This window comes from Sorex fumeus, unplaced genomic scaffold (assembly GCF_029834395.1).
Source record: "Sorex fumeus unplaced genomic scaffold, SorFum_2.1 ptg000086l, whole genome shotgun sequence".
NCBI classification, from domain to species: domain Eukaryota; kingdom Metazoa; phylum Chordata; class Mammalia; order Eulipotyphla; family Soricidae; genus Sorex; species Sorex fumeus.
The window spans coordinates 13,910,723-13,933,156 of record NW_026606143.1 but is presented as its reverse complement, the minus strand read 5'-3'; the positions used below and the strand labels follow the sequence as shown (position 1 = coordinate 13,933,156).

At 38.4% G+C, this 22,434-nt stretch overlaps 1 protein-coding gene across 1 annotated transcript in view; it reads left to right on the top strand.

The window, feature by feature from the left end:
- The window catches only part of CFAP47 (cilia and flagella associated protein 47), a 606,917-nt gene that overhangs the window by 91,884 nt on the left and 492,599 nt on the right, over nt 1-22,434 (top strand). The window contains exons 20-21 of the mRNA XM_056131098.1: nt 1,813-1,957; nt 6,306-6,400. Coding sequence (XP_055987073.1) covers nt 1,813-1,957; nt 6,306-6,400 — 240 coding nt within the window. The remainder of the gene's footprint in view (nt 1-1,812; nt 1,958-6,305; nt 6,401-22,434) is intronic.

Sequence of the window (22,434 nt, the reverse complement as noted above, 5' to 3'; positions counted from 1 at the left end):
GACATTTCTAGAGTCTCGCTTAAAGCACTGATGGCATGAAAAGTCCAGGTCACTTGACAGTGGCTAAACTGACATGTGCAAGATTGGTGACTCTTGAGATTCTACCTTGTCATATCCAAGATCTTTTTTAGGGGGTGGAGATATGCTGGCTCCACGGGTGATTTTTAGCTAACCAGACTAGCAGCTCAGTGCAGGGGCCTGATGGTGCCTTGATGCTGGGGTCCGGCAGTGCCAGACCACCCTGGTGGGATTGAGGACCCTTTGGGTCATATGCAGCACTGTTCGAGATTCTCCAGAGCTGTCATGCTTGGAATCAAACTTGGGGCAGGTGTATGCAAGGCATGCTCTCCAACTTATGTGCCATCTCTCCAGCCTCTCCAAGAATTGTTTTTACCATTGCAATGGTTTCCTTCTGTGAACAATATTGGAGCAGTATTGAAACATCTATTTATTTCCTTACCTTAAAGACATTTGTGATGTCTTTTGCATGCTACTATATAATCGAATCACTTGTAGTATTTTGTAATTAATATATAATTAGTCAATGTTCTATACTTATGTTGGGCTTTCAACATAGTTGCCTGGATGCCTTTTCAAAATTATATTCTAGTGTCACCATATAAGTTTTAGTAACTATATGTATAAGTAACCATTAGGTTTTATCCAAATGAGCATATAGGCAAAGCAACAATGGGATAAGAGGGGTGATTTCTTTTTGCATATACACAGCAAAAGATTTAAATGATTCCTTTTGGATTTTACAAATTTCACATGTGGAATGAGATTACTATTTTAATAAACCGTGACATTGATTTTAATGCAGAGTTTTCCTCGAAATGAGAATGGTTTTATGTCTTCTTCAATGTCAAGTGCAGGTCTTTTACTCAGGAGCTTTGAGATAGATGGAGTAACCCTACGAAAGAATGAACCCTCCACAGTTTTGTGAAGAGACATGTTCCTGTCAGATATATTAGCTAAAGTTAACACACATTCAGTAAACATTCCTAATATAATTACGTTAGGTGTCAGGTGCTAGGGATGCAAAAAGGTATCAAACCTCAGGTCCACTAGGAGAGACAGATATGTAAACAAATAAATGGACTTTGCGATGTTGCTATGTAAGTAAAATGAAGGAAAGTAATAGTACCAAGCACTGTGTAATTAATTGTGGTTTATCTAACTTGGGCTTGAGAGAGGCATAATATTTTGTCAGGCAATTACAAGTTAAAGAAAGGCGTTTTTGACAGAAAAGACACCTTGGTAAAGACAAAAGGGTGAAGTGCCGTCATAGTGGATGGAAATGACATCCAGAGTGCTTGAAGTATGAAGTGATGGAGTGAGAATGGAGAGAGGTGGGGCTGGAAGATGAGGTGCAGGACAATCGTGGGAAATGTATGAGCCCTGCTAATAAACTTGGATGTTATCCTGCTGGTGGAGGAGAATCAGCAAATTATCAAATTTAGGACAGGGTCCTAAAATCTGAGCAGGGAATTTTTAGTGGGATTTGGCCATATTTTTTTTTATTAGTTTCTTTTTTCATTAGATTGTGGACAGGGGAAGAATTGGAGTAAGTGAAAATATAGAAAATAGATGAGGGGTGATGTGTTATTAGTCTTTGTCATTACAATAAAATACAGCAGGCACAGAATGTTGCCAAGGAAGATGATTTGGTAACTGATTAGATATAGGAAGTGGGGCAGAGAAGGAAAACTGACTAGCTTTTATTGAAAATTATGGTTAATGATATCTTTGAGAAGCCTAGTATAGAAATGTTCCTCTACTTTCTAATTGTTTTCTCTTTTTAAATTTTAGAGTGTGCTTAAGTTTCTTGGCACCTATATTGGCAGTACCAATATTTTTCCAATCTTAATAATTAACAAAGGTGTAACACGTGCCAGAGTGTCTTTTAATATGGAAGAACATAAAGACTTTTCAGTATCTTTTGCAGACAAATCAGGTATATATTTTATACATACTATTGTGATATTATTGTAAAGGTGAAATAGTTTTAAGTTACTCTTAAGGTATAATGTAAATATTTTAAGTTAAGGGCTGTTGTCCTAATTTTTTAAAAAATCAGTGCATGATTTTATAATCCATCATGGTTTTATTTTTAGTAATATATCAGTATCGAAAGAAGAACGTGTTGCTAATGCTTGACAGAACCATGTTTATTAGTTGATTTAATATAAGTATGGTAAGCAGAAGTTTATATAAAAAGCAAGACTAAAAGTAATACTTGCTTATTTTATTTGTTCAAGAGTTTTATATAAATCTCTCTATACTACAATATGAATATATAATATGTATGTACTAAGTATCTATGTTAAATTAATTTGAAATCTTTTTTTATGTTTTTTGGGACACACCCAGCTGTGCTCAGGGCTTACTCCTGACTCAGTGCTTAGGCACCATGCTTGACTGTGTTCAGGGGACCATACAGGTGCCAGGGATCAAATCTGAGTTGACCACATGCAAGGCAAGCGCCTTATGCGTTGTATTATTACTTTGGCTCATAAATTGTTTTGTAAAAATGCATGCCTACAAGTGCATTCCATTTGAGATTGATAAATTAAGTCCTGTGATCAAATTTACCCTAATTCCTGTTTTTATCAATAAATTTCCATTAGAACACAGACATATCCATTTATATATTGTTTCTGACTGCTGTCATGCTGTAAAAGCAGATCTGAATAGTTTTGATAGGAAATATGAGTTGCAAGGACTAACGTATTTAATAATTGTATTCTTAAAATGTACTTACTATCAGTTTAGTAATTTATTCTTTAATAAATATTGTTTGAATATAATGATAAAGTCGATACTAGACATCAGTCCATAAACATTAGAAGACACTTTGTATGCATACATAGGGATAGAAGAACAAGGCTTCCTAGCTGAATTAGTAGTGATTAGGCAGAGCAAAGCAAACTGTGAAAAATGACCATGGATCCAAGTAACTAGTTGCAACCACTGGTCAGAATAGGAGAGATGCTCAGTATATCAGATTATTGCCATATTGTGTAGTAGCTGCCATAAGAAAAACAAGGACATGTTACTTAGCATGAATAGGGGAAAAGTTTCCTGGAATCAATAAGAAAGATTTTATAGGGAAACTGATGCCTAATATGATTCCTGAAGAATGCAGAGGAAATACTCAGGGAAGAGATATTCGCAGAAGAGTCAATGCCTAGGTATGAGTCAATGTAGTCTGTTATACAGGTATGCAGAGCATAGATGGATTGGACTGGAAAGGCAAGTGAGACCTCAGTTGTGAAGGATATTTTCTAGACTTTTAGAAGTTAGGCAGAATCAAAAAAGATTTTTTTTGAGATAGGTGTTTTGGGGCCACACCTGGAAGTGCTTAGGAATTACTCCTGGTGGTGCTCGGGGGACCTTATGGGATGCCAGGGATCGAACCTTGGTTGGTCACGTGCAAGACAAGTGCCCTACCTATTGCACTATTGCTTCGGCCCCTCAATAAATAACTTGTATCTAGACAGTTGTGCTTCACTAATTTTCTTTTTGGAGCAAAATTAAGAGTGAGTTGGGGGAAGGGTGGTCATGGTAGGGAAACATTAGAACAGGGAAATGGAAATGAGGTGCTCTGTCCATAGAAAAGCATGAAGCTGATGAAAACCCAAACTTGTGCAGTGAAACTGGACCAGGGAGAAGGAGAGTACAAAGGACTAAAAATTTAGAAATTATTTGTTGACTTGGTGACAAAGAAGACATGGGGATTAGGGGCGAGTACAAAGTCTAATCTCACATTGTTTGATTTTAAGAGGTGAGTACCATCTACACAATGGAATAATATGCAGGAGTTAGAAAGGATGAAGTCATGAAATTTGCAAACAAGTGGTTCTGCATGGAAAGTATCAGGCTAAGTGAAATGAGCCAGAAAGAGAGGGACAGACATAGAAAGACTGAACTCATCTGGGGAATATAAAGTAACAGACTGGGAGATGAACACCCAAGAATAGTTAAGTACCAGGAGGTCTGCTGCACAGCTTGGAAGCCGGAAGCACATGCTGGGGAAAAGGCAGCTCAGATAGAGAAGGGAACACCAAGTAAAGGGTGTTTGAAAGACTCGTTCTGGATGTGACATGCGTGCTGAAAGTAGACTATAGACCAAACACGGTGACCACTCAATACCTCTGTTGCAAACCATAAGACCCTAAACGAAAGAGAGAGCAAAAGGGACTGCCCTGCCATAGAGGTGGGGCAGGGTCGGGGTGGATGGGGGGGGGGGGTGAGAGGGCTACTGGGTTCATTGGTGGTGCAGAATGGGCACTGGTGGAGGGATGGGTACTTGATCATTGTGTAACTGAAACCCAAACACAAAATTTGTAAGTCTACAACTGTACCTCAGGGTGTCTCAGTAATAAAAAAAAATAAAAATAAAATAAAAATTAAAAAAAAAGAAAAAAAAAGAGGCGGGTACCACTCCATACTTGATGTGTAATGCAGGGAAAAGAGAAGACTTAGACAAGCATCTGTGTTGGAGGAGACTGTATGGAGTTATTATAGTCGACAGAAATACATATGAAATCTGTATTTATGTTTGTAGAACATCTGGATGTTGAAACTTTATTTGCCTTAACATTTTACTCTCACCAACTGTTCCATGTGTTTTCATGTGTCTTATTCAGGGGATCACAGAGCGGATCACAGTTATTCTGTAGAGCTATCTGCAAAGTGCCTTTCTTTCTACAAATATGCCTCAGTGCTAGCTCAAATTTCCCTCTAGGCCACTGCACTATCTTTTCAAATGCTTTACCTCCAATCCTTCCTTTTCATGCCAATCCCAGAGGGAATGGTTCTCCTTAAAGCATAGACTTTTATCCCATCTCTTCTCTGCTTCAAAACTGCTGGTTCCCTCCCTGTTGCCAGTAGCCGTGGTTCCTAGAAGCAGGCCACAAACACAGTCTTGGATGATATACATTGATCCTTTTTTTTTTTTTAAAGTAAAACAGATTTTATTTGGAGGGCTTTTGAAGGTGTGTGGGGGTGGAGAGAAAGAGAGGGAGAGAGGGAGAAAGAGAAGAGGAGAGAGAGAGAGAGAGAGAGAGAGAGAGAGAGCGAGAGAGAGAGAGAGAGAGAGAGAGCCCCTACACATATTTCAGAATTAGACATGAAAACATCAAAGTACACATCTCAAGAGGGGAGATGCGGGTGCCACATGTGCTCGGCCTCATGGGCGCAAGCAGCACATGAGGTCAGGCAACATGTGTGCCTGTACATTGATCTTAACAATTTCTAATAATTTTCAATAAGGTTTATACTTTATGCGTTCTGAGGACATATTTTATTGTATTTCTAACACATGACTTTCCTTTCATCACAAATTAGACTTGTCTTATCACAGCTGTCTCCGAGTTGCTTAATAGAGAAATTATGGGAGATAAAATGTAGCCCTCCACTTGGCATGATTCCACCCTGTCTTTCTGGTTTTCTCTCCCATTACAGCTCACATCACTTTAGCCTGCAGCTAGATTATGTTGCACATTTCCTCCCAGTGATCCTTGGCAGTCTTTCTACAAATACGCCTTAATGCTAGCTCAATAGTTCCTTACTCTCTGTTCCTCCTACAAGAGATTCCATCCTTTTAAATAAATTCACTTAAATCTCCTGAGTCCTTTTGACTAATCAAACCCATCTCCCCTCCCTCCATGAAGTTAGTTGAAATTAATTTTGACCTTTGATCCTTTAGAGAATTGTATATATTTTATTATAGCATTAACTAAATTCCCTAATATGTATCAAAAAGCTCTGTACCATTTGTCTCACTTCCTGTACCCTGAGCTCCAAGAAGTCAAGTACTACTTTTTTTTCCCTTTTTGGGTCACACCCAGCAATGCACAAGGGTTATTCCTGGCTCTGCACTCTGGAATTACTCCTGGCATTGCTCGGGGGCCATATGGGATACTGGAAATCAAACCCGGGTTGGCTGTGTGCAAGGCAAACACCCTACCCTCTGTGCTATCGCTCCAGCCGTTATATGCTTCTTGAACTTTGTAGATTAGAAAATGAATTTACTTTCTTGTTTGCTGAAAGAATATACATTTGTTCCACTGTTGTATGCCAGATTTGCTGATTAGAACCATTGTATTTAGAGTGATTCTTTAACCAGCAAGCATATAGTAGTCCCACATAGATTTTAATATGGCTTTTATATTTTTTATGAACATTATGAAGTTTCTCAAAGTTTTAATTCCATATTTAGCAGTGGTATTATAGATGTGTATCTGATGCTTCTCTTTTTTTAATGCATACATTCCTTCCCCCCACTCCTCACCTTACAGTACAGATCTCAGATCCTGAGTCTCCTGATGTCTACTTTTTGGAATTAGATGGACAGACAAGTTTGGAATGTGGCATTGTATTCTCTCCTAAAGAAGTAAGTTGAGTTTTCTGTTCCTTTTATTACTAGAAAGTGGCAGAGTTACAGACAGACACAACAAGGAGCTTCTCAAACATCACCTAAGCTCTTTTTGTTCTGGATCTTGTCACGTTCTTTGTGATGCATGGTGTCTTTGTGAGCATGCCTGGGTGAGCACTCTCTTTGTGAGCAAAGCGTGGTGTCTTTGTGAGCATACCCTTTAATCCGGGAAAATGATTACTAGAGATCTCTAGGTCTTTCTCCTAGGGTATCTAAAGAGGTGTATCCTATTTTTGCTTTGTGGGTCATACCTGGCGATGCTCAGGGGTAACTCCTGGCTCTGCACTCAGGAATTACTCCTGGAGGTGCTTGCGGGGACCAAATGGGTTACAGATGCCGGGGATCAAACCTGGGTTGGCCTCATGCAAGGCAAATGCCCTCTTCGCTGTACTGTTGCTCCTACCCCAAGAGGTGTATCCTTAAGCTGCACTTAAAGACGTGGTATTTTGTGTTCTCAGTTTTTTTTCTCTAAAAAAAATAAAAAAATTCAAGATATGGCATGTTGAAAGAGAAGAAAGTTGAGACTCATTCTCAAATGCTTGTATTTAAGCCAAGCTTGCTTTGTATTTACATTGGAGTGGCATCTGTGTAGTGCTTTTGGAATAATGACTTGTATTTATCAGAGAATTGCTATGAGGACTTCAGTGGGGTCAGTGTGCGACTGGCTCTTTCTGCATAGTTCCTCCATAATGATTAAAAGAGCAACAACCTATGCAGTCAAAGAATACATCTTTCCTGGAATTGTCCTTAGGAGAAAGAAAGATCTACCAGTAACATTTTAGGGAGACTCTTTATTTTTTGCTTCATAGGTTTTGCAGCAGTTGTGCCAGGGAGAGAGCTTCTCTACACATGTTGTAGAAAAGTATGTTGCTATACCCTCTCAAATAAGAATTAAATTTCTCTTCTCTACATAAAGGAAATTCATGTATAAGGTTCATATTTTCTTTCAATTTTAAAATTAAAAAAATCATAAAAGAACTGTGATTTACAAGGTTATTGATAGTTGAATTTTAGGCATATTCAACACCAATCCCACCATCAGTGTCAGTTTTCCTTCACTAGTGTTCCCAGATTCCCTTCCCACCCACCCCTGCCCTTTCCCTGCTTGTCAACTTGACAGGCATATAATAAAGTTTCAGTGGTTGCATCTTAGATCGCATGTTTGCAGTTTTTTTGGTCTATGTTTTGGATATATGGCTCTACCCCTCACCCAGGCTGGACCGATAGCACAGCAGGTAGGGTGTTTGCCTTGCATGTGGCTGACCCGGGTTCGATTCCTCCGTTCCTCTTGGAGAGCCCAGCAAACTACCAAGAGTATCCCGCCCGCATGGCAGATTCTGGCAAGCTTCCCGTGGCATATTTGATATGCCAAATACAGTAACACCAAGTCCCACAATGGAGACGTTAATGGTGCCCGCTTGAGCCAATCGATGAATGAAGGGAGAACAGTGCTACAGTGCTATATTATCTGTTATATTTTCTATAGATCTCATATGAATTTCTTCTGATTTTTTATAGAACTCATTGAATATTGGTATAATTTCCTCTTGCTCATTCTGAAATATTCTGGTATTCCTTCAGTATGTATATTTTCTCTTTTCAGGACTTTCCATTTTTCTAAAATCTGTTACCTTACTTTCCTTGAGAAAAGTAATATAGTAGTTTCCCCCTGCTCTCCTTCCTTATCCCTTTATCTATATCTTCATAGTTTGCTCTCATTCTTATTCCAGGAAAGTCTTCCAGTTTTTCCTTTTCCCCCTTAAATTTAGATATAATTGATGAATAACCTCACAGCAATTCTAGGTTTGCAGCAAAATACTTAGATATATGTGTATGCTGTGAAATGATGCCACAATAAATTTAGCTATACACGGTTACAATTTTATTTTCTTGTGCAGACTTTTGTAATCTTTTAGTAACCATGTATACAATACAGTATTATTAACTGTAGTTCTATGCTATGCATTATATTTCCCAAGAGTTGTTTATATTAGAACTGGATCTTTGTACCATTTGACCCCCTTCACCTACTTAATGGGAGAAAATCATCACATTTTTTATTACTTTTTGTGAAATTTTATTCGTTTTTTTTGTGTGTGTGAGCATACATTGTTCATTTTGTAGGTGTTTTCCTATCGTTTTAATTCTGTAGGGTAATTAATAATGCTCCTTTTTTTTCCATTTCTGGTTTTATTGAGGCATCTTTCCATTTGTCTGTCAGCATCTCTAAAGGTTTATAAGTTTCATTGGTATTTTTAGTATCCAGCTTTTGATATTGTTGGTTTTCTTTACTCTTTTTGATTCTTCATCATTAATTTTTACTTGATCTTTTATTATTTGCTCTAGCGGACCCAGTAACGTCTCTATTGTGAGACTTGTTGTTACTGTGTTTGGCATATGGAATACGTCATGGGGAGCTTGCCAGTCTTTGCCATGAGGGCGAGATACTCTCAGTAGCTTGCTGGGCTCTCTGAGAGGGGTGGAGGAATCGAATCCAGGTAGGCCCAGTTGGCCACGTGCAAGGCAAACGTCCTTCCCTCTGTGCTATTGCTCCAGCCTGTTATTTTGCCTTGCAAGCAGCAGGCCTGGCTGACTTGCATTCGATTCCTCCGCCTGCACAGCAAAGCCTGGCAAGCTACCCGGGACGTATTTGATATGCCAAAACACAGTAACAACAAGTCTCACAAGGGAGACATTACTGGGCCCACTTGAGCAATCGATGAACAATGGGAGGACAGTGCTACAGTGCTTTTATTATTTAATTCCTTTTTTGGGTATAGTTTGCCTTGCTTTTGCTTTTTTTTCTTATTTTATAAGGTCGAAAGTTTGGGGTCTGATTTTTTTAACACAGATTTTACTGCTGTATATTTCCTTCTAAGCACTTCTTTGCCCATATTGCAAGTTTTCTTTTGTTTTGTTTTCATCTCTGTTCACCAAAGTGCGTTGAAATTTCTCATGTAATTTAGTCTCTCTCTCTCTCTCTCTCTCTCTCTCTCTTAATTGAATCACCATGAGATACAGTTACAAAGCTTTCATGATTGGGTTTCAGTCATACAATGATGGAACACCCATCCCTCCACCAGTGTACATTTTCCACCACCAATGTCCCCAGTATCCCTCCTGCCAACCCCACCCCACTGCCTCTGTGGCAGACAATTTCCTTCTTACTCTTTCTCTACTTTTGGGCATTGTGATTTGCAATGCAGATACTAAGAGGCCATTATGTTTGGTCCTTTGTCTACTTTCAGCACACATCTCCCATCCTGAGCGATCCCTCCAACCATCATTGACTTAGTGATCCCTTCTCTATCCCAGCTGCTTTCTCCCCCAGCTCATGAGGTAGGCTACCAACCGTGAAGCAGTCTGGTTCTTGTCTCTTACTCTCAGATCGTGTTATTTTATATTCCACAAATGAGTCCAGTCATTCTATGCCTGTCCCTTTCTTTCTGAATTTAGTTTCTTTCTTGTTGTTTATAATGATTTATAGCAAAGCATGTACTCAGTTCATTGAACTATCTCTCTGGCTTCCATTGGCCGGGTGATTAATTTTGGATGTGTTGTTTAATTTCTATGTATTTCCTTCTGTTTTTGATTACTAATATAATTCCATTGGGCTGGAGTTTATGCTTTGTATTATTTATTTGCATCTTGCTGTCTATTATTTAAATTTTTGAGGCTTTTTTTGGATACTCTGTAGATTGGTCATTCTAAAGGAAACAATTATCAGCGGAAATATTTGCAACTGAAGATATGCATATGCAACTATATAGAGTGGAGCCAAGGGAATACCTACTTTCAAAATAAGCTTTATAGAATGAATTTCAGTTTGTCAAATATCTACCCTTGTAATTTTGGGAAAAGCAAGAACTCAAGATGAAACAATGTGGTTGTGACAAGTTAGTATTTTGAAATATTTAGGCATGTCATTCTACCCAGTCCCTTTGTCTTGGAAATGCACAAAGATCTCTCTGTCTCTGTCTCTGTCTCTGTCTCTGTCTCTCTCTCTCTCTCTCTGTCTCTCGCTCTTGCTCTCTGTGTCTGTCTGTCTGTCTGTCTCTGGTTATATGTTTTCTTGTTGTCTGTATTGTGATTTTGTATTCTTATACAATGAAAGCATGCACTATGTTTTTATGTTATTCCCAGAATCATTTCACATATGTATCACTAAAAATTAGGAAAAAATTCATATATTTAAAATCTGTTACATGATATTACATCCTTTGGGGAGGGATGAATATTCAGTTTGCTACTTTCACTTTATGTTTCCTTATTAAAATTAATACTACCAACAATTAAAATGTATAATTACATTTGTTGTTTAATTTGTCATTCCAAGATTTAAAAAATTGATTATAAACTTAATATATTCATTTATAGTTCTCTCGACTGCTATGCAGTGTTTAATATTCTGGCATTCTATATTTACCAAGTTTTGTAAAGGGTGATTTACATACTATATTGGAATATAGTTTAGTGTAACAATGAGAAGATCATAAAACACCCTGTAGAGTCTGTGCACCCTGTAAAATTTTATTCCATAAATTTGTGCCAGTATGGTAGATTGATTCTCTGGTTTCCAGTCATTTCAAATGTCCTTCACTATATTTATAGCTCGCTGTGAGTACTTTCTGTGTTTGAGAGAGAAATAAAATTAAGATTAAAAATTGATTTGCTCAGTCAGAATAGCCACATTTCTTTTGCTGTTGTCTTCTATCCACTTTTTCTTTCACCCCTTTCCTTCTCTTCCTCCTCCTGCCCTCTTCTCTTCAGCTAAGCTGAGTTCCGTTACCAATATACACTGGTTTTAGTGTCCAGTCCACTGGTTTGTCTTCTCAGTTTGTTATATCAGTCTTTAATTTCAGGTCATTAAGGGCTGGAGCAAAGTAAGTTATAAGAAAGGAGAGAAGTAGGGGCTGGAGCGATAGCACAGCAGGTAGGGCATTTGCCTTGCATGAAGCTGACCGGGTTCGATTCCTACCCTCTCTTGGAGGGCCCGGCAAGCTACCGAGAGTATATCGCCCGCACAGCAGAGCCTGGCAAGCTACCCGTGACGTATTCAATATACCAAAAACAGTAACAACAAGTCTCACAATTTGTTGTGAGATGTTACTGGTGCCTGCTCGAGCATATCGATGAACAACGGGAAGACAGCGCTACAGTGCTATGTTGCACATATGGGTGAAGCTAACCATTAATCTCTCCTTTCTTTTTTTTTTTTTGTTTTGTTTTTGCTTTTTGGGTCACACCCGGCGATGCACAGGGGTTACTTCTGGCTCTGCACTCAGGAACTATCTCTGACAGTGCTCAGGGGACCATATGGGATGCTGGGAATCGAACCCAGGTTGGCCGAATGCAAGGCAAACGCCCTATCCACTGTGCTATCGCTCCAGCCCCTACTTCTCTCCTTTCTTATCACTTACTTTGCTTCCTATGATCCTCATTCTCAGTAATCCTTATAGCACAGCATTTTCTCGTTATCCTCTATCATAACAGAAAGGTTTTTGTGTGTTTCTTTGTTTTGAAAGCATTTGTGTAGGTCTTTCCCATTTTTTTTGTTTGTTTTGCTTTTGTCCTTCTGCCTCTGTGAACAGGTTCTACCGTGTGGCAAAAGATAGTTCATTTCTAGTAGCTCAGCTGTTCTCATCTGCTGCTCTTTATTTTTTTCAAAACTCTCCTTTGTTTGTTTTGGGCTACACCCAGCAGTGCTCAGGGCTTACTCCTGGTTCTGCTCTCAGGGATCACTCCTCTCAGACTTGGGGAACCATATAGGGTGCCTGAAATACTTGGCCTCGTGCAAGGCAAGCACCCTATGTGCTATATTATCTGTCAAACCTTTAAAGCTCAAGAGAATGAGGGCCAGTTGCTCACTTTTGTTCCCCATTGATCTTTGTCTTTAAGGATATGCAACCTCTGGATAAAGATTTCACAGCAGTGATTCAGTATTGATAATGCTTATTATAGGAAGCTAAGATAGAACCTTTTAAAACTAAGAGGACATTTTCTTATCTCTCATATTCTTTTAAGTATATTTCTTTAAATAAAACTACTTTGCTTCATTTTTTAAAAAAGGATGTCTCAATGACACCTGTCCCATTCTATTCATAAATTTGTTTGTCTAACAACATTGGCCTGTGACTGAAATCTTAACTTCTTCAGATTATCATTTTTCTACATGTGGTATTCCTCTGTTTGAATCAGATCTAGGAAAGCATTTAGAATGGCACATATCACAAGAATTTCTCTCTCTTCATTAGTTTGTCTTAGTGGTTTTAGCCTGATTAGACTCTTCTCTGTGGTTGTCACTATTTCTGTGTAATAGATAAGTCTCCTAATCCTTAGTTTTATTAAAAAGATAAAAACATACATGGATGATGAAATCACAGAATCTTTCAATTTTACTTTCTGAGTACTGAAATGACTACATCGGGTAAAAGCACATTTTACGTAAAATTTAGCTGTGAAGCTGGGTTAAAAAAAGGCACATTTCACTATGACTTACCACATACTTGGCAGCCAGGGAAGGCGGGGGTTAACCCTGGGTTCTGTGACTTCAACATACAATTTCTAGAAAATACATATGCTGCAGGAGGGAAAAAAGGCCTCCTATGTAGAACCATGATGGTGGTTGTAACTGAGACACTGAATTATCTTGACAAATGCATCATCGTCGTTGTCGTCGTCTGTAACTGAGAAACTGAATTATCTTGACAAATGTGTCGTCGTCATCATCAATATCAATACAAAAGTATCAGAAATCCTTTGGGGGGTGGGTTGTGAATCCCTCACCCAGGAATTTCAGGACTTACTCTTGGTTCTGCATATGGTGATCATTCCTAGTGGACTTGAGACTATTTGGGATACTGAGGATGGAACTTGGTTCAACTGCCTGCAGGCATCTTCCCTGCCTGTTTCTCTGTTTCTCTGTTTCTCTGGCCCCAACATCAGACTCTGTTAAATGAAACCAGTCATTGTCTGTTGGAGTGTCAACTTCTCCCATCTTTCCAGTATTTAAGTGCTGTTCCTGATTTGGGGAGCTAGCACTAGTCTGAATTTCTGGTTAAGACTGAACTGAACCAGTAAAGGTAAAGGTAAAGGCCCTCCCGTTGATCGTCGATTTGCTCGAGCGGGCCCAGTAACGTCTCCATTGGAGACTTTGTTGTTACTGTGTCTGGCATATTGAATACTCTCGGTAGCTTGCCGGGCTCTCCGAGAGGGGCGGAGGAATCGAACTTGGGTTGGCCATGTTGGCCGCTTGTAAGGCAAACGCCCTACCCGCTGTGCTATCGCTCCAGCCAGTAACTGTTACTATTTTATTCATCATCATCATTCTTGGTTTCAGTCATCCTCAGACTGGAACCTTCTGTGAAAGCACTCTTATCCTTACCACCTCTTATTTCCTGGCCTTCTTTCTTTTCCCCTCTGCCTCTTTAGTAAGTCCATTTACTGTGTTCTTAGTGTTCTTCAGGACTTCTGCTCCCTTTATGGTTTCTTCATGTTGTGAACATGTCTATCTCATGTCTTACATTACCTTTCTTATGAATCTGTGTATGATTCTAGAGGTGATGCTTTCTGGTACCCTTGCTCTCTGGGTTGTTTTTTGTAGGAGACATTTTATATGTTTCAAGTAGCTACTGCCTTGAATTTTGTGTTGAGTTTCCTCCCTTCTCTAGTCACAGTAGTAATCTGTAAATAATGCTTATTGCCAGGTTCTGTGCCTATTTTGTGCCCTACTTCTCTAATTTTCTGAATCATTTCAAGATCCATGTGGGGACATCCAGAAACTCAATCACTCAGTTATTTCTTTACACATTTTTACCGATCTCCTCCTTTGGGAGCCTAAATCCATACATGAGTCAAACAAGGATGATTGTTTGAAAAATCTTACTTTAAAAATTGTATTAGACTTGAAAATGTGAGTCTTTGTTATATGAACAAAACTTAAAAAAGATAGAAACCTAAAAATAACAAATACTGTTAAAACACATGAAATGGAAAATATATTTATATATTAGTACTCAAAGGTGACAGAGTAGAAACCTAGAATAAGAAATGAAAGATTAAGACAAGTCAAAATATGAATAGTTGCTGAAATTTTAGGGAAAATAAAATTAAGCATAGTTGTTTGACTTGTTTTTTAATTACTGAAATACAAAAGTGAGTAGTATTTATATGTGAAATATATCTTTATTCAATTTATTCTTTGACATCTGTGTGTTGGATTCACTGTGGAAACAGATCATCATGGGAATGAGTTGCTTGCTCTGATTTGTCAAAATAAACAAAACATCCATGAAAATAAAACATGCTACAATTTTTTAACTTCTTTTGTAATTCTGGTCTGAGAACAGACTATTTGCAAAAGATTCTGTGACAGGAGATGGAATTGGCTGTGTTTTGGCCAATGTTTTAATCCGTTCAGGATTCTGTCCTAAATACTATAGATTAGATTGTTTATAAACAGAAATTTATTTCTTATTGTTGTGTGTGTGTTGGGGGGGCGTGTGGGGTAGAATTCAGCATCTTGAATGAGGGCCATCTTCTGGTCTGTGTCCATATTGTGTGCTTACCATGAAGAAATGATAGATTGCTCTGGTGTCTTAGATGGCACTAAACCCAACCATATAGCTCGCCGTCCTGATTAAAGCACCTCCGGAAAGGCACACCGCACAACGTATTTGGGGTTAGAGCTTCAACATGAATTTTAGGGCATATTCAGATCATTGTTGGCAGCTAATGCTAAAAAACAATAAGCAAAACAAAATGAAATGAATGACAACCTGTGTGCTTTTGCTTCATTGTATAACGTATGATGGGAACTCTATAAATATACCCTTTTCTGCTATTTTTTGTTTGTTTGGGGACCATACCCAGTGGTACTCAGGGCTTAGTCTTGGTTCTGTGCTCAGGGATCCCTCCTGACAGGGCTCCTGGCAGTTCCTCTTTGGACCATATGGGGTACCAGGGATTGAACCTGAGTCAGCTAAGTGCAAGGCAAGCGCCTTCCCCACTGCACTATCTCTTCAGCCCCCACCTTTCTACTATTTACTCCATTTATTTAAAACTTTTCAGACTTTCAGCAGGGGTTTCTAAGGACAGCACACCACTAACTACACATACCTCTGAAACTATCAATTTTGTAGTCATGATTTTGGGGTAGGAGGCCCACTGGTATCCTGCCCTTTCCTACATTAAAACAGTTTACTGTTCCTTCCTATTTCCCTCCCCTGGCCTTTTGAAGCCTGCTGGGAAATCACAGAGCAACAGTTGGAAGACTGACTTTGTTGTTTACCCAGTACTGCTTCCGGGACTACCTCCAGCAAGGATTAGGGGCCCAGGCACTGTGGGGATGGAATGTGAGCCCGCCACAGACACTGCAGTAACTCTGCTTTTTGAGTTATCTCCCTGGTTCAGGATTCACATGAAGAATTAACATCAAAAATTATTTGAAGACTGACATCAAAAATTACTTGAAGATTATTTTAAGCATAAAATTATTGCTTTCAATTAAAAAACTGAACAGATTGAAAGTGAGTCCTTAGAAAAATAAGAATTTTGATCATTGTGATATTTTCAATTTGAAACATCAATGTAATATTTGGTGGGATGCCAGTTTAATGCTGCCTTATGTACATAAACCTCAATTCTCCCACCACCAAAGTTCTAGTGCAGTTATCCTGTTCCACTTTTCATAATTTAATGTGAAATATGATATTAATCTTAATATTTATCAGTATTTTAGTATTGAGTTGACCTTAGTTGCATTTTCAGCTCCTTTATATATTTATTTTTCTATAATTTCTCATATTTTTTTTTGTATTTTGCTTTTTGGGCCACACTGGGCAATGCACAGGGGTTACTGCTGGCTCTGCACTCAGGAATTTCTCCTGGCGGTGCTGGGGGACCATATGGGATGCTGGGAATCGAACCCGGGTTGGCTGCATGCAAAGCAAACGCCCTACCTGCTATGCTATTGCTCCAGTCCCCAGGTTCCTCAGTTTTTAACTGAGGAACTCATAAAAGGTAGAGCTAGTTAGAATTCAAAGGGTTAGGCCTCGTCAGCTTTCAAGTAAGCCCTTGGAGTCATGCATCTAAAAGATGAGCCAATATCAGGTAGGAAGAATACTTAATTTGTTTCATTTCAGTAAATAGAAGAGACTCATGTGAGACTTATTGTATTCTTTCAGATTTTTTTCACAGTTCCTTTTTTTTTCTTTAAGAACCTTGAGATCACCAAATGATTTATGGCCAGGAAGCTTCTGAAAACCTGATTGATCTCTCCTTTTATTAAATATATAATTTACTGAGGGGGACTTGATGTAACAAAACGTACAAACTTTAAAATCATGTTTTCTTCCTTCCAAGTAGTACTGAGGGGACCCAGTATCTGCTCCCATCAGTGGTGGGATCCTCCAGGCCTGCATTTGGCAGTGCTCAGTGAACCATGTGGTGCTGGGGATTCAACTGGAATCAGCAACACGCAACATGAACCTTATGCCCTGTTCCATCTCTCTGGTGCCTAAAATTAATAATTTAAAAGTAATTCATTGGCATTTAATGGCTTCACAATAAAGTATAACCAACCATTTCTTCGGTCTCATTTCCAAACATACCCATTGCTCCAGTGTGAAACTCTTTGCTCATTAACAAATTTCTCACCATCTTTTTCACCAGCCACTGGCAGCTGCCAATCTTCATTTGTTCAGTATGGATCTCTCTGTTCCAAATACATTTAAAAATTGTATTTTTTAAAGACACCGTGATTTACAAAGTTATTTATAATTGGGTTTCAGGCATCCAGTGTTCCAGTCTCTCCAGCAGTGTCAGCTTCTCTCCACCAGGTAGCCCACACTCCTGCCTCCCACCCTCGCCTGTGTGTACAGGCACTTTATTATTATTTTTTTAAATTTTCGGCAGTATGATTTACAGTGCAGCTGCTTATAGTGTTTCATGCCTAACACCCTTCCCCAGAGTGACCACCTCTCTCTGCCATTGTCTCACTCCCCCTTCCCAGTCTATGGTCTGCATCATACCGAAGGCCTATTCTTAGATTCTGTTGCCTTTGCACAATGATTATTCCTCTCCTATGTTTGTGTTATGTCCCGCACATGAGAGGGAACATGTCTATCCTTCTGACTAACTTCACTCAACATAATAAACTCTAGATCTGTCCACGTAGCAGCCAATGGCAGGATTTCATCTTTTCTTTCATGCAGTTAGAATGACACTGTGCACCCAACTTTCTTTATCCAGTCAGCTGTTCTTGGAGCGGTAGCACAGTGGGCAGGGCATTTGCCTTGAACGCGGCTGACCCGGATTCGATTCACAGCATCCCATATGGTCCCCCAGCACTGCCATGAGTAATTCCTGAGTGAAGAGCCAGGAGTAACCCCTGTGCATCACTGGGTGTGAACCCCATCCCCCCAAAATATTGTCTATATATATTTTTGAAATTCCTTTAAATAAGAATTACTTAACTAATAGGCTTTTCCATGTAATTTTCACATAGTGGTTTATTTTTCAGTACCTTTACTGTTGATTTATATAGTTCATCCTGCTGTTAGCCGAAAGATACTTTGTATGATGGTACTCTCCTTGAATACCATTTACTGAGACTTGTTTTCTGGCCTATCCTGTAGCATTGACTCTTTGACTCTTAAAATGCATATTTTGGGACAGAGTCATGCCACTGGAACACACTCAGAAAGAGGGTGGTGACTAGGATTGAACTCTTGACCTCATTCCTGCAAGGCAGGTGCTCTCTCACTGAGCTCCCCCTGGCTCCAGCCCCTGTATGCCTTCAGATTTCAAGTTCGTCTCTTTGAGAGTTTGGAGTTAAATCTTGGTTTCTGATTTTACTTATAAGTTGTAGGGGGCCATTCCAGGCAGTACTAGAGGGGCAACGGGGTCACTTCTGGTGGTGCTTTGCAGGGGGGACGATATACGGTGTTGGGGATCAAACCCCCAACCATTCACATAGAGGCAGTGCTCAATTTAGTCAGCTACATCCCTCCACTTAGCTTTTTATTTGTTTTTTTAAGCCATCATCCACTCATTTGGATAAGATTTTTTTCTTCCTGGTTTTGGGTTTCCTCAGTGATGCTGGGGGGCGGGGGTGGGAGGGGGCTTAAGCCATGTGGTGCCAGGGCTGAAAACTGGGGCCATGTGTATGCCAGGCATGAACTCCAACCCTTTGAGCAATGTTCCCTGACCCCAGCAGTTGTAAAGTTTGATCCATTTACATTTAAACTAGATTCTACAGCAGGTAAGGTGCTTGCCTTCTATGTGGCTGACCCGGGTTCAGTCACCGGCATCCTATTTTGTTCTCCAAGTACTATCAGGAATGAACCCTGAGTGCAGAGCCAGGGTTTGGCCCTGAGAACAACAGAATGTGGCCCCAAAACAAACAGCAAAATTTTCTGATAAAGAACTTACTTTGACTTTTGTGTATCTTTAGCTCTATGAGCATGTTTGAGACAATATATTCAGTGTCTTTGTCTACTAAGTCCTATGCTTGGGTTTCCTCAAGGATTATTTTGTCATTATCATTTTTCCTTTGAGCGATGCCTTTTTGTTTCTTCATAAGAACTTTGATTTCCGGGGCTGAAGTGATAGCACAGCGGGTAGGGCGTTTGCTTTGCAGTGGCCAACCCTGGTTAGATGTTAGATTCCCAGCATCCTGTATAGTCCCCCAAACATCGCCAGAAGTAATTCCTGAGTGCATGAGCCAGGAGTAACCCCTGTGTGTTGCCAGGTGTGACCCAAAAAGCAAAAAAAAACCCAAAAAAACAAAAAAAAAACTGTGATTTCCTTTTGTTATTGAACACAGGATATTGGAATGTTAATGTGCTAACTCTGGAATTCAGATTTTATCTTTTCTTTTCTGAGATTTATAGTTCTTAATTGTTGGAAGACTAGAACCATCCATTTCAAACTATGTTTTGCCCAGCTTGCTGTATTTAGTTCTTCTATTCTGTGTTTCTTTAGCTTGTGTCCTGCTAGTGCTTTGATACAGATTTCCTTGTGGACTGATTCTATGTCATGTAGTGAGTTATTCAGCAATTAGCCAGGCTACTTCAAACTTTGCTCTTGCCTTTACTTTCTGATTCCACATAGTTAGGCATGAGAAAGAAACAAAAGGTTAGGGTCTTCTCCCACCTTTCCTGAGGCACGCTCACTTTATAAATTCCCTAGTATACACAGTGCTTCTGATGTTCTGATTGCCCAAAAGAAATTCTCCCCCAATGTTCCCTCCACACTTTAGGCTGTGTTTTCACGTCTCAATAATCATCCCCACATGGTTGCAGGGTTTTTAGTTAGACTCATTTTTTTTTCTGGGAAATGTTCAGTGCTTTTCTGACCAGAGCGAGTTTGAAATTTGGCAAAACAGACAAAACCGTGCATCATTCTGGTAGCTCCCAACAAAGTATTGCAACAGAAAAGTGAAGTCATTTGTGATTAAGGGCTGCTCTTTCATCTAAAACCTGTAGGTTTCCACGGTGGGAACACGAGTTGCAATCTTAAAGACCTCTCTGAGTTAGGAGAGAAAAGGGGAAAGGACAAGTTAAAAAAAGTGGGAAAGCTATCCTACTTTCTTCCTGTTACCTTTTACTTGACTAATTATTCACCTGCTAGTTATAAACCTTTTACTGTTTTCCAGATTTTGAGTAAAGTTATTACTCAAGCCTTTTTTTTTAAATTGCTGCTTGTAGTGATTGCTATTTAGTACTCTCTCCTTCATTCTATGTAGGCCCGAAATACGTAGATGTGCTTTTTTTAATCTTGATGTTAATTTGTGTGTTCATCAAGAAGAGAACAAAGACTTCACTTTAAAATTTGGCATAGCACTAAATAACTGACAGTACATTATAAAGCTCCAAGCCAGTGTTTCCAAAGTGGGTGCTAGCACCTTGGAATTGGGGAGATCGGGGAGGCGCTGGAAATATGGTGGTATAGTCAGCTTGTGGGGAATTGAAGGGCACTTTCTGTGTGTTAGGGTAAGGAGGTAAGTTTCTGAGTGATTTTTCTTCTGAATGGGGCAGTAGGCCAAATAAATTAGGGAACCTCTGCTTTAAGCATTTATAATTTCATAAATCATCCGATTTCTCCTACATTATCTAATTTAGATTTTTGAAGACAGACATGATCTATAAATCAGAGCCAGGGAGTTAGCTTTAACTTCTTTTTTCACTTCATTTGTATTAAAGATTATGCAGTGAAATTCCTTCTGTTGTATGAAATACTGACAAATGATATATTTTTAGCACAAATACAGGTATCAATATACAGAACAGTTTCATCACCACCTCTAAACTTTTCTTAGGTCTTTTTGTAGTTAATATCTCCAGTCTCATTTTGTTGCTTTATTTGCCTTTTTTACTTATACACATATATGTGTTTTACATATCTGAATTTATGTAATATAAATAAAATTACAATATGTTTTACCTTTTTAACACTTCTCTCACTTAGGGTAATACAATTCTAAATTTATTCATATTATCTGTAACAGTAGTGCATTTCATTTTATTGTTGAAAATCATTCTGGTTCATGGATTGAACAAAATATATATCCATTCATTTGGGGGAGTGAATTTGCACAATTTTTCTTTTAGTGTGAGGTACTGGAGAGTGAACTAGGGTCTCACATACACAAGGCAAGCTCATTATCACTGAGATACATCACCTAACCCATAGGAGTGAATTTGGATTTTTTTTCTGCCTTAGTAATTATTAATAAGGTCTTTATAATAATTTGCTCACATGTTATTGTTATTGGATGAGTAAATCTCATTTCTTTTTGGTAATGGGTTGGGATTTCTAGGCCAACCTAGATGTTAAGTAGATGTTTAAATTTTTAATAAACTTGAATAATAAACCATTTCCTAAAATAACGAAGCTTTAGCTTTTCCTGTCTGCAGTATGTGCACAGTTCTCATATCTTTATAAAAACTGGGTAATGCCATTTTCTGTAAATCTTTGTGATAGGTTTTAAGTATGACCTGCTATGATTTCAGTTTGATTTTCTCTGATGATGTTAACTATCTTCATGTAGTAACACGGCATTTGTATATTTTCTTTTGTGAAGTGTTGCTTCAAATCTTTTACTATCTTTAGTATTTTTTTCTTGGTGCTCTTTGAATATTCTTTATGTATTTTGTTGTAGGTAACTTCTTTTTTATAAGAAATGTATTTTTATACCTAACTATTTTTAACATCTTTAACAGATTTTAATTTTTTTGATAAAATACACCACTCATTTTTATTTTATACATAGTTTTTTACATTTTGCACTTAAGAAATTTTGCCTAATCAAACCTCAAAAGATTTTTTTATCAAGTATTTATAGTTTCAGGTTTTATATTTGGTTTATTTTGAATTATTAGGACGTAATTTAAATTTTGATTGCTTTCTATGTAATACAAATTTTTGGATGCATGAAACATCCTATTTCAAAAAATATACTGTAATATCATAAGATAATTTTCATTTTGGAACTTCTAAAAAGTGCAGTTTTGTTTGGAATGACCTCCCAGATACTACTGATTGTGTCAGCACCGAAAAAATAAACCATTGTTTTGCTAAATCAATAGAATTTGATTAGATAGCCACAACTTATTCAGTTTGTATCACTTAACCTTTGTACCCCTTACAATCTGTCCTTGTTAACTGACATTTCAATCTTTGAAGCTTACTCTTTTATTTACCCTTGAGCTATGAAGCTTACTCTTTTACAAAAGTGAGATGATGCTGTATTTGTCTTTCTAGTATTATTTCATTTTGCATACCATCATTAGGTTCATTTAAATTATTGCAAATGGTAGTGTTTCCTTTTATTTTTCAAGCAGAATACTACATTTTGTATATAAATCCTATTTTCTTTAACAATTTATCTATTAATATTTCGATTCTTTCCATATCCGAATATTGTGACTATAATGAATACCTGAGTGTTGCATCTTTTAGAGATCCTGATTTTTAGTTCTCTTATTGTC